General features: G+C 42.5%; 1 protein-coding gene across 1 annotated transcript in view; it reads left to right on the top strand.

The window, feature by feature from the left end:
- The first annotated feature begins 1671 nt into the window (after nt 1-1671).
- ANOS1 (anosmin 1) overlaps nt 1672-13382 on the top strand; it is a 135296-nt gene continuing 123585 nt past the window's right edge. The window contains exon 1 of the mRNA XM_005487543.4: nt 1672-2074. Coding sequence (XP_005487600.1) covers nt 1883-2074 — 192 coding nt within the window. The 5' untranslated portion in view covers nt 1672-1882. The remainder of the gene's footprint in view (nt 2075-13382) is intronic.

Below are 13382 nucleotides of genomic sequence, written 5' to 3'. Positions count from 1 at the left end.
TCTGCTCACTACAAGAGGAAAGGTGACCATTCCAGCTGCAAAAATGAGGAAGCTACACAGAATTGACAGAATTCACAGAATTCACAGAATGACTAGGTTAGAAGAGACCTTCAAGATCATCTGGTTCAACCCATGTCCCTTCAGGAGGTGCAGCTGATATGGTCTCCTTTGATGAACCAGGGCATTTCTAAAACAGCTGGCAGAGTATGGTGAGCAGCGCAGACAGCAGGGCACCCTCTGTGCCAGGACATGCCAGGTGACCTCACCTTTTGGCAGCTGTGCCCCCTCAAGCATCCAGGGGCACAAACTGTCAGCTCCATTTGGTAACACTGGCAGGGCTGACTCTGGCCTGCTGGCTTCTCTCAAGTGAAGATTTCTGACAGCTGACAAGAGAGACCACAAGCTGCAAAGTAGCATCTAAACTAAAATGTGCCTTGCTTTTTGGTGTATTTGTATGTTAGCAATACTTCTGACAAGAAATCTTTTCTTAATCTGTGCCTTAATTTTGTGGTAAAACACTAAAACTATAGCTAGGATATATGGGTAGAATTTGACAAGTGATTTCCTAGTTGGAAATAGGAAATCACGATACTTTTTTATAGTTTGAATTTCTGATATATAAGTGCACAAAAGATGTATGCATATAGCCTGGTGAAAATAACATTGGGGAATATGTTTTTATTTCACATTTGTATACATAAGAACATTTGTAGAAAAATTATAGCCATGTAAAATTAGTACCAGCCAGAAGGGTTGAAGATCTTGCAAAATTTTATGAGATTTTAAGATGATTTTTCTAGTGAACAGTTATACTTGAACTTGTTCCAGTAAAGATGCCTCCTGAAGTCTTTTTAATACAGGGTTTGATAACCACAGTAAACTGCTACTTATAGTAGTAACTGATCTAGTACTAACTCCTGAAATGGCCTAAGAGTTTTAGCTTATTTCAGCTCATACAACCGTGGGATTTTCAAGTTCAGGAGGCTCAATCCACAGGCTCCAGTGAGAAGTGATCCACTCGCTCCTTCTGGCAGCACATACTTGAGCCGGGAGGAGTGCACGCAGGGCGCACAGGGAGAGGAATGTGGTAGGCAACCTCGGTGCTACATCCTGCGGCACACGCTCCGGCCCCGGAGCCGACGGCAAGAGGGAAAGGATGTTAGGCTGATATTTACTGCATGGGGGCCATTTTACAGCTCAAGGTGCTGTTTTAATCTTTGCACCTATTACACAGAGATATTTGCACTAATGACTTGTAGATTTTCATTTTGAAATAACTCTTCAGAGGAAACTATGTGTTTCACCTTGGGACGAGCGCTCACAGCAGCGTTACTCTGCAAGAAACACCGAGTTTCAAAAAGTGATTTCCCTCCGTTCTTGCTTCCCTGTCCTTTTATTTCTTCTTTTAAAAATCAATTTTTGAAAAGAGACTTAACCAGGGTGTTCCCTGGCGCCCAGCCATCCCCACGCCTGTGTGTGGGGACACGTCGTGCCGCTCCGCGGCCGCCAGTGTCCGCAGGTGGCGGCGTGCGGGCGGCAGGGAGGCAGCGAGGGCGGGCAGGCTCGGTCGCACGGAGCTGCCCGCGGGCACGGCCGGGCCCGCCCGCCGCTGCCGGAGCTTGGCGCAGCCAATGGCGCGGCTCTGCCGGCATCGGCCCGCCCGCTGCCGCCGGGGGAGGGCCGTGCGCCGGGGCGGGCGGGAGGGAGGACGGGGGTGAGGGGAGTTGAATGATTGAACTTTCTTGTGTAGTTTCTGCGGCGCGGAGGTGTCCGTCCCCGGCGCAGCCCGGCACCAGCCCAGCGAGCGGCAGCCAACTCACCCCGGCGCCCGCAGCCCCCCGCGCCCCCCGGCCGCCCCTCTGCCCTCCTCTCCCGCGGAGCGATGGTGCGGAGGGCGCCCGGCGTGTCCCTCGCCCTGCTCCTCTGGGTGACGGCCGCCTGCGGCAGCCCCGACGGGCCGGGGGCCGCCGCCGCCGCCCGAAGGCAGGACGAGGCTTTCGCCGCCGCCAGATGCACCTCCAGGTGCCTGAGCCTCCAGATCACCCGCATCTCCGCCTTCTTCAAGCATTTCCAGGTAGGGGCATGGCACGGCGCAGGGAGCCTCTGCCACCGTCCGGAGAGCGGGTGTCCCCCGGGGCGCGGGCGGAAAGGACAGCCGGAGTCGGGGCTGGGGCTTGGCGAACTTGGGGACGGCAGCCCCAGGGGACGGGCAGCACCTGGAGGCGCCGGGCAGGTGGGCACGGCCCCGCGGCAGCGCCGAGCCCCGTCGGTGCCTGTGGGTGCCGGCCGGGCTCCCCGCCTGGCGGGTCCTGGGGCACCGGGCACGCTCTGCCCTGGCTCCTGGCTGGTGCCCGGCGCTCCCGGCCGCTGTCTTCGGTGGTGTCCGGGGCGGGCGCGACGCGGAGCTCCCGGGCCGGCGGTGCGCTCTCCTGCCGAGGGCGGGCGGCGATCCCGTGGGCTCCGCCTGCCTGCGCGCCGGTGCGCCAGCCGGCCGCCGCAGGTGGCTCGCTTCCCCAGTCCGGTGGGAAAGTTTGAGCCTGTTCTTTAAGAGCGATAATCGTGAACGTGTAATACTTGGCTCTGACCTCCTGGAAGGTGAAGGTGGGGGTAACGCTGTGGTGGTTTTTGGTTTTTGTGTTTTTTTGTTTTTTTTTTTCCCCTGGGACAGAGAGGCACATCTTTGGCTAACGGGACGAATAGGGATAAAGTGGGAGAAATGGAATTGAAGTGGCGGGATACCTGCGGGGCTTAAAATGAAAGCTGGAAGCAGTGCGGGGCTAGTGCAAGAGCAGCGGGTGTCTGCCCGTCCTTCCCCCTCTTCTAGTTACACACGCACCTTTCCCTTTCCCCACCTGTTCTTCACTGCGCAAATATTAAACCTCCTCGAATTCATCCAAATGACGGAAGCCCTCCCGAGCTCTGAGCCGTTCTCCGTCCCCAGAGCCGCAGCCCTTTGCGGAAAGGCAGGGCAGCTCTGTGCGGAGGAAACCCCCTCGGCCCTTGGGGACGCGCCGCTCGCTCACCCCGGCGTGCCTGTCCCTCAGGAACCGGGAACGTCCGGACGAGTGCCTTGGGTGAAGTTACGTTCGGGGCAAAGGTGTTGGCACCAAAGGCAGGTCTCAGAGATATTTAAGCATAAACCGATTTAAAAAGACAAAAACAGAGGGAATGTTAAAGGAGAGCGGAGTGTGCGGTGTAAAGGCAGCAGGGAGTTGGTTGGCTGCCTGCAGCCGGGTTTGGGTTGAAGGCACCGGGCTTGCGACCCGAGCCGAGCGGAGAAGGGGTGGCCCTGCCCTGGCCTGGCCGCTGTCAGCGCTCCGTGCATCCCGGGATGGCCTGACAGGAGCATACCCATTAATATAGCTCATTATCCCGGAGAGCGGTCAGTGTTTTTTATTGCGTTGTCAAGCGGTTGTAAGTTACTTGTTTTACAGTTTCAGTGGCTAAAGAGGCAGTTTAGATCAAGCCAATTTCACAGCGAAACGGTTTTTTTTCTTGTTTTTTCTTTTTTGTATGTTTTCTTGGCAAGATTTCTTTTCCAACGTAAAACTGCTGACAGAATGCACACTGCACACAATCGTGATTACATTTTAATTAGCTAGAGTAAAATAAGTAGGGAATTACTCAGTTAGGACTTGATAACTGGCTGTTTTTTTGTAATCAATTGAAAATCTCAGAGTTTTAACCCCAACCTGCTAAAGCACGTGGTAATTTATCTTAATTACTACGGATTAAACTCCTGTTAGACATGAAACGACTGTAATGTTTGGAAGATAAAATGCTCTCGTTTATAAAAGTTAAGCTCTCCATTGTCTTATAATGAGGAAAAGGAGGAGAGTTTTAAAGTACATCAGGCATCCAGTGTTCTCACAGGAGACTGATAAAACAGTGTAGGATGTGCAAGTTTGGGTCAGGTAATTCCATGTGGGCTAAAGGGCATGATGTTCCATTCCTTTCTCTGCTCCCTCCTTCTGGCCATTCCCCTCCCCTTTTCATCTCAACTGGTAGCAATTTCTGGAGTTCTTTTCATTTCAGATGTCCACTTATCTTGTAATCTGATTCAACCTTTGAAGCAAACTAAACACTAGCTCTTCCCAGTCAGAGCAGGAAGGAACTCTAGTGTCTCCCAGTTAGGTAAGAATTGAAAGACTGACCCACTCATTTCTCAGCCCTGCTTTAGATGCAGCCTCAGTGGTGGGGGTCAGGGGGACAGCAGCTGGACATGCTGTGCAAGAGATGATGTCCCCAAAACTTCACAGAGACTTGATTTCACATAGTTTATGGTACTAAAATCACATTACTAACAACTTTTTAAAGAGAATCGGGTAGTATGAATAGGAAGTCTGGGTTAATTCTACACCTTCTGGCTGTTGTTTGAATGGCAGCTAATGTTTTTCCAACTTTTAAATGTTCACAAGGGATTTTAATTGATCCCCCCCAGAGAAGTTTCACCCATTTTTCTTTACTGTTCTTATTTTTTAAAGTTTCAAGAGAGGTATTCTTTCTAAAAAGCCTATTTATTAATTTACACTTGGGAAGCAATTCTAAGCCTATTTTAAGTGTGCATTGTCAGTAGACAATGTCAGTAGAAATTATTTGAACTGAGGCATAGGTCAAATAATATATTTTTTTATTCTATGTGGACTATTGATTTGGGCTCGAAGAAGAATTGGTCACCTAAATCAAAAATCTTTGATCTTCAGAATACTTGTTGGAGGGACACAGATGCCTGCTTATTCCTATAAAATCTCCATGGCTGGGGGGTTTTCCAGTTCTGGTGGTGTTGGGAAGTTTCAGGTAGAGGTTGTACCAAAGGATACATGTACCAAAGGATACATGAGAGTTATGCACCACATGGGTCCTAGAGCCAATGAAATGTGTGTCTTTTATATCTAGGGCCTATTTCCACGCCATGATCTTTCACAGTGAGCATGCTACACAAAGGCCTTTCATCCTAAGCAATCAAACAAAAAATTATAATCAGGAGGGGTCATAGTGGATTCTTCTTTTATATAAAAACGTATTGATTACATGCTCATCCACAGTAGAGAATTATGTTTAATCACTAAATGAAGAGACTTCAACATATCACTTCTGTCTTACTGGAATGTGTTCAGTAGTGGGCTTTAGCTTGCTCTGAAATTTTGCAGATGAGAGAAAGCATTTTGATCCCAACTGTGTAACTCAGGCCCCTGGACAGAGTGAAGCATTCATTGACCTGTAACCAGAAAGAGTAAGGGCAAAGAGAGCTCATCTCTTTAGCCTTATGTTCAGAGTACTTATTTTAAACCTTTTGGGTGTTGACCGTTTGGGTTTTGACTGCTGCAAAACATGTATGAGGGAGTAATTGGAGCATTCACTGGAGCCTGTTCATGCTCTTGGGTCACTGCCTTGATAAAGCAGAGTTCCTAGTGCTGTGCTTCTTTTTCTCACTAAAACACCTGAACAGGGGAGGATGGCAGGAATGCTCTTCCAGTAAGCTGGAGCTTTACCATCAAATGGCCTGCTTAGGAGAAGGTGTAAATTTGATCCTTGAAGTCCTATATCATAATCAGCATTGTGTGCTTTTGGCTGTTATCTAAAAGACTCTGCCTGGGTCTTAGTATGGTGCCCTTATAGGATGGGCAGGGAAACTCCTCCTCTAGTCTGAAATGAGAGGAAGGACTAAGGTGTCTGGCTCCATAAGAAACATCAAGACTCTGAATCCTGTGTGGAAAAAGGCATACTATTTTTGGGACAGAAGTTGTACAGTGATGTCATTGGGCATATTCTTTCCTCAACATTTTCTTATTAAGGCACTTTCTGTCTGAGTGTTTTAGTTGATCTCCAGGAGAAAGGTACAAATTTTAATTTGATGTATTCAAAGTTTGTGAGTCTAGTTTTATAGTCATTTATCACAATAGATAAAGCCCCATGAAGATGAGATCAGTTACTGCACAAATTTTTTGTTTTTTTTTTTAAAGGGTATGGGTATAAACCAGGACCTCATACAGCCAGCTGGACAAGAGGCCTGAACTCTCAGATTAGTTTTGGTAGAACTTTTCTGCATATCCTGTCTATTTTACTGGAGTGAGACTAAACTCCTTGCATTGCTATCTGTGGGTGTAGCCTTTCCCATTTGTGATATTAGTTGTGGATGAACTTTTGTTTTGGGGGACCAGGCATGGCAGTGACCTTTTTATGTTTTGTTTTCAAGTTGAGTGAAAAAACAATTGGGATTTTAATCTCTGTTGCCAGCCATCTGAGACATGTTTTAAAACTGGCATGATTAAAATTTTCTTTGTGAATAAGACCTTGAACGTCACTGTAACTACTTAGGCTAAAAATGTTATAGTGAGCAAACTTTACTTTGAACTGTGGACTTGTTGATCTTTGTCTTAGCTGGGATCTGTTGTAGACCTCTCAAGCTCAAGTGTCTTCCTGCATAATATGTGCAACTTGATAATTTACCCAAGACACAGGACTGGTCAGTCTTGTTTACTGGGTCAAAAGCTGAGAGGGTGGTAGAACATGTCCTAGGAATTTGGAGTGGTTGCCAGTAAAATTGCCTGTGGTTGTGGTGTGGTGTCAGAGGTTACAGCCATATGCTCACAGAGTGTATGCTGAGGCTGAACAGCACCTCCTGGCCACTTGTTCTAGCATTTACCCACCCTTGCAGTAACAAAAAAGGTGTTTTCTCATGTTCAGTTTAAGATTCCCATATTTCACATGTGTCCATCACCTCTTGTGCTGTTACTGGGCTTCACTGAGAAGTGTCTGGCTTAATTTTCTTTACTCTCTCCCATCAGATACTTACAAACATTGATGAGAAACTATCAATGAGGCTTTTCTATTCCACACTAAACCTTCCCAATTCTTTTAGCCTCTTCTTATGTGAGAGATATGACTATTCCTTTTCTCAGCTCCCTCGACTAAGTCCATCTCTTTCCATGCAATGGGGGGCCCAATACTGGACCTAGCACTCTAGGTGTGGAGGAGTGACTAGAACATAGAACAGGATTGGCTACATTTTAAGGATATAATGCCTGCTAAATACTGTTTACTGATATCCATTTTAAGGATATAATGCCTGCCTGTTACTTGCTTCTAAATTAATTTTCATGATTTAGATTTTCTTGCATGAGTTCATATATGACCATTTATGATTGTCAGTGCATTAAAACTACAATGCTAATCAAAGCTAAATCAGTTTTTTTTCATCCTTTTAGATATTGGTACAGCTCACAATAGTTTTAAATTTTTTTGAGGGGGTAATCCTCAGCATTAAATTGAATCTTAGCAAATCCATTTCTTTATGCATCAGGGGAAAGTCCAGGTACATGGAAGTGTATACATGTTGTGTGATCCAGCATTGTGATTGCTGCTTGAACAGGCTCATGAGAGATTGTTTAAACTCATTAAAATGGGCACTGATTAGAAACATACAGGCAACACCATGGGTGACCTTGGTCACAGAGGTGCTGTGTTCATGTTGACTTACTTGTAAAGTGGATGAATTGTAGCTGAAAATTTTGATACAACATAGACATCCTTCAAGTGGTAAGCCAGTTTTGTGATATATGGAAGGAAACTAGAGAGAAATTACCTCTTGTAAATGTGATTTAGTGTAAATCTAATAGTAATATACTATGATTTAGTACTTAGGAATTAGTACTAAGCTAGATGAGCCAAGGCTAACTCAAAATTGTTTTTGAAAGTATGGAAAAATATTGTTTTAAGCTAATAGAGCCATATGTTGCATAGTGTTTAGTAGCTGTAAAAGGGAAGAGTTAGGCCTTAGAAGTTTGTTATATTGAATGACTGATAACTATATGGTGGTAGGAGGTTGTTTTTAGTGTTGTAGAAGGACTCTTGCCTTTCAGGACAACTAAAGTTTTTGAAGAAAAACAGGCAATTCTTTGAGTAATAAAAGGTTCTCAGATTTTATATCTGCAAGCAAATAATGTGCAACTGATTACCTCTAGATAAGCAATACCAGATTTCACCTACAAGTCAGGAAGCTGGTTGTCTCAGTGCCAGTACATCTGCCTTCAAATTGCCTGTAACTCTGAAGTGACTGCACCTGCAATAATCTGCAATGGGTCCCAGCTGGGAAAGTGATGGCCAGGCTGAAAGTCCAGGATGCTTGTGTCTCTCTGTGCTCTGCTGTAGAGAAGCTGGAAATCATGAAGAAACCATTTATTGTAACTGTCTCAAATAATTCTGAAACTATAAATTGTTTTTATTAAATCTTTTGAAAAGATATGTGGTACTTCTGTAGTGAGATATGTGGTGTCTTATTCCCAGAATGTTTCAGTTCCAATGGACAGGCTGCCCAGGCACTGAGTTTGCTTAGTTCTCCTGGGACATGTTCACAACCTTTTCTAAATGTGAGGATGTGTGCCATCTGCTTTTGTTGCTGTTTCAGTACTCATCTCCTTTCCAAAAATAGCCCTTGTGTTAAGTAATTCTGACTTTCATGTGTCTTGCAAAGCACACTGCTCCTAATTTATTTCCACAGACAAATTGTAGCATTTGTCATTACTTTTTTTTTCTCAAAACTCATTAGAGGCCCAATCCTTCTCCTGTTTTTGATGTTCATATGGCATATGATCTGGATAATTATTCTGGCATTTGGTGTGCCCTGATTATCAAGATCTGCAGTCGTGAACAAAAGGTGCACAGATCCAACAGAATCTTGGGTCTGTGAAAATGAAAGGTTTGTTTTGAATAACAATGGTTGCAGCTAGTTAAAACAGTTGCATTATTCACTGTATTGTGCAATTGAGCCATAGTTAGTCCTTGCTGTTGTAACCTGGTCTGGTATGAACCTCCCTAAGTGGGAGTTTTCACTTTCTCACAACCAGACCCAAATCTCTTTGCCCTCAGTGGATGCTTGCATAGTTGATGTGAATGCAGGGGTTTACATGGCCTGGTCATTGTTTTCTAGAGGCTTTGATTACTCAGACTTGCTTATTGCTTTCCTAAATTAAAATACTTGTCTGTGTCTCAAGTGTAAGTTTAAATGCAAATTAAGTGAACTGTATGAAAATGTAAGTGGACGGTGAGGAATTGTACTGAACAATAGGAGTTGCCAAGATAGTTTTCTCATGTTTACTTGTGTATTCTTATATATTAAGAAAACAATTTCTTTATGCTTATGTTTGTAAAATTAAAATTGCTGTTAATTTGGTAAATGTGCTGGATACCAGGTGCAATAAACCCAATACTAATTACTAATAGGTTTTAAAGCAGACATTTTAGATAGGGAAAATATTGGCAAAGAGTAGTTTAAATGTCACAGTCATGTTGGTGAGGGGGAGGAAATGCTGCTTTTGAAAAGCATTAGAAAACTTCTCAAAGGAAAACGCTGTCAGTTCTGAAATGTAGATCTTTTTCCATTGGAAGATATAGTCACTTAATACTGAGCAAGAGGTTTTTCAGATGGGTAGTGTTCAAATTAAAACTATTATTAAAGCATTATTTGTTGTCTGAATATGGGTTGTCTCTGTGATGAACAAGTGGTCTGAACCTAATTAAAATGTGTTTGATTTAGTGAGTGTTGTGTAAGGGAAAAAACTCCAAAATGTTAGATTTCTGAGACAACTTGAAAAGCAGACTGGTTTTCCAGATGCTCATCCTTTGTCATTTTGTGAAGGGCATCTTCTTAAGAGTGAGTGCTGAATTTGTGTTTACCAATAGAAATTGTTCTTCACATCCTGACCTGCATCTCCACTGGCCATTCTATGTGAGTTTTTACTCTGTCCAGCTAGCTGGATTGGAGTACATAGCCAACTTTTGTAAACAGAAAAAGAGAGTGGTATAATTTAGCATTCATGTCTTTAGAGATTGAAAGTAGGAATAATGACTGAGTATCAGCAGCATCCTACAGAAGACAGACACATCTGTATTGATATTTAGTAGCTGGTGCCTAGCAAATGTAAACCTTGCGTTAAAACTCCTTGCCCAGGAGTTTACACCAAGAATCTTCATTTTTTGATCTCTCCCACAGCTGAGCCTTATAAGGCTTTAGACTTCAAAAACCTTTGAAGTCCATGAAAAGCCTTCTGTTGATTTCAGCTGGAGCAGGTCCATGTGTGAACACTGGGTCCATGTAGTCAGCAAAGTAGAGTGCTGTGAACTGGGTGTCCCAGCTCCAGTTGTATCTGGTTTTTGGTCTTTTGATGACCAAGAGGTCACAGAACACAGAGATGAAGAACTGGGGGTGTTGAAAGGTAAGTGGACCCTTTAAACTTGAAAGCAGAGTACTGTTCTTTTCATCTCTGATTAAAAAGAAGCACACATTCTATCCACTGAAAATAATATCAGATATTTCCAGATTTGGGCAACAACCCCAGTCCAAAGTTTTAATCGCATTTCTGTTGTCTTCTGTGAATAACATTTTCACCAGTGTGTCTCTCTAGTCTGTCAAAGAGATGTGACATCAAAGTTATGTACACACATATGCAATTACATTCCTTAAAAAAGAAGAGACTTGTCTCAAACTTTCAAAGGACAGGACTCCCCTGGTAAGCAGCTGAGCTTGCTGAGGAGCACGTCTTCAGAACTTGTAGGAGAAGCAAGAAAAGGGACAGAATCTCAGAATGGAGAAAGGTGGAGGTAGGGGAAGACTCTAGCAGGATTGCAATACTGGAAGGAGAAATTATGTAAGAGTAGAGGACACTGTAAAATTTCCTGTGACACAATTAATTGAAATTAAGGAATTATAGAAGCAGAGAACAGATGTAATGGGTCTGTAGGAAGAGTTGTTTGTACCTGTTTCTTGTGAACATGTTTTATTTCTGTCCTTTCTCAGCTGCTTGAAATTTTACTTGGTTTAAAAAAATTAATATTTCTTTTTTGAAATATAGTAAACATGTTTTGAAAATCCTTTTGTCTTCATTGAAGAGGAAAGGCCATTATGAAAATTCACAACAAAGTTCTAGCTGACATTGTATTTCATGTCAGAACTCAGACAAACTGCTGCCACTGTAATTCCTCAAGTGGTCACAGCTGAAACTGCAGACCTGGCCAAGGTAGGGAAGCCTGTTTTTTCAGCAATCTAGCTGTCATGGATCCTGTAAAAGATAATATGAGGGAAATAGAATTGCTTTGGAGCAAATGTCTTGTATCCAGACAGTCAGAAATTGAGGCTGATGGTGAAGATTGGGTGAGAATAATGTACTCATTTAGTCTAGTGCAAACGTAGTTCAACTCTCCTTGCCATTTTTATGAGAATTTAGAAGCATAGTTCTGTTTTTCTTTTTTTAATATATTACTCTTTAGGGAAGTTATCTTCACAGTAATTTATATTAAAAAAAAGAAAGAAAAGCAATCTCAGTTCATGTACATGAATGTGATTTCTCAGCTAGTGATTTAGGCCATGAGCTTAGAGCAATATGTCATTTGTATTTAACTGATCATATTTTCTAACTGCTAATGACTAGAACATTCCAGTCAGGCCTCAGGGCATTTTTGGACCTAGACACTACAAATTCATTTTTTTGACCTTGGTGCTGTAAGACTTGGATTTCCTTTGAATTTAGCACATGGCTGAACAGATATGCGAAGCAGCAAATAGTGAGGAAGGGGTGATAACAATGTATTATTATGATGATTATGTCTTAATACAGTGACTTTTTGTCATTCTCTTCCCCAGAATTCATATCCCTATGTGTAAACTATTTCAACTGTGTCGCTTTTTTTTTTTCTTTTTCGATTAGGTGATGGTTGTAGCTCCTTTGACAACAATAAAATCATGTTAATGTGTAACTACAACTAGACAATAATGAATCACACCATTATCTGCCCCCATTTTAATTAGTTACAAAGAGTCTATAATATGTTGACATTTAATTTGTACCTAACAATTTTGAAAAGGGAACTGGAACTAAAAGAGCTTGAGGCTTTCTTCTGTTTTGAAATTTCCTTCTATGCAACTGTGAACTGCAATCAAGAATTAGCCAAACATTGGTCAGTGTGGATATGCAGTAGGTGGAAGAAACATTTGGGCTTAGACAAACTGACACAAAGAGGTAAAAATAATCCAATTAATGAAGAGTGTGTCACTTCATATAGTACTTAGTAGCAGCTATGGGACATGTTTGTCAGGATAGATAAGGAAAGAAGATGTAGATTTCTACAGCTAGGAGCTTATTGCTGGATTTTTTCTTTGGGTTAAAAAGTTGAATACACAATGCGAAAGACAGGAGCTTTCTGGTAAGATTCATGGGTTTTCTGTCTAGTGGGTCCTCACTGACCAAGTGCAGTAGAAATGCACACATGCTACACATGCAGAATATTAGTTCATCTTGTGAAAGATTTTGATTATTCATAGATTCACACCCGTGCGTTTGAGCACTGGACAGCATCTAAGCCAGAATTTTCAATGGCAATTGATGTGGAACAGCAAACAATAATTATTTCAAGTCTTCTTCCTGTGTTCAAAACTGTCCTTATGTAGAAAAAAAGAGCAGCAGTGTGAACTAAACTTGAAAGTTAAGTTTAACCTCAGCTGTTTTCCAAATTGTAGAAAAGTGAACATTTACAGTTTCCTAAAGGATATATGCTGGCTGCCTTTGTTTTGGAATAGAAACACGGCTTGGTTAGTTTTAAAAACTGAAGAGCTTTACAAATTAATGTAGGGTAGGCTCATGTTGTTTACTTTAACTGGGGATCTTTCAGATTTCTGACTGGTACTCATTGATTCTTCCATTTATGTAATTAATAGCCTAAGATGGGATTTTTCAGGAGTTTTTGTTTCTGGCCTGAGTCTGATATCTCTGCATTTGATAGTAATGCACCCCAAAGTTTCAGTGGAAACAAGCTTAGGTCAGTGAAAATATAATAGAAATACCTGTTTACAGTTTATAGATAAAAAAACCAAAAAGTTCTCATATGCTCTTTAAAGGCAATTAACTTGAATTTGTTAAATACCATCTTATTGCATCATGACATCTTTTCAATTCAGTGGTAGTAAATGACACAATGCCATTAGGACAAAGTAAAACTGAATTGCCAGTTATATGCTAGATGTAAAGCCCCTTTAAATATTTGTAGAAGAGATTCTTTCAGATGGCAAGGGAAGTTAGAAGCAATTTAATGTAACCACAGCTAAGTACTTCTAAAGACAGTAGAAAAAATTTTTTTAAAGATTAGATACTGCCCAGTTTCTGATTATTACTCCATGTATCTAGGTGACTCCAGTGATTCCAAAGTATCCCTTTAAGTTTCATCAACAGGCATGGCTTGCTCTCTTACTAATAGGAGCAGATGTCAAATTTTTATGCCTCTAAGATGCTTAGTCATACCTAGGAGATCCATCTGGTATAGATCCAGCCTCAGTTAATTGTTCTCACCCATGAACTTCCCACTGAGAAAGTAAATCGAGCAGAGCTCCTCAG

This window comes from Zonotrichia albicollis, chromosome 2 (assembly GCF_047830755.1).
Source record: "Zonotrichia albicollis isolate bZonAlb1 chromosome 2, bZonAlb1.hap1, whole genome shotgun sequence".
NCBI classification, from domain to species: domain Eukaryota; kingdom Metazoa; phylum Chordata; class Aves; order Passeriformes; family Passerellidae; genus Zonotrichia; species Zonotrichia albicollis.
Note: the sequence above shows the minus strand (reverse complement) of the source record. Positions and strands in the feature narration are given on the sequence as shown.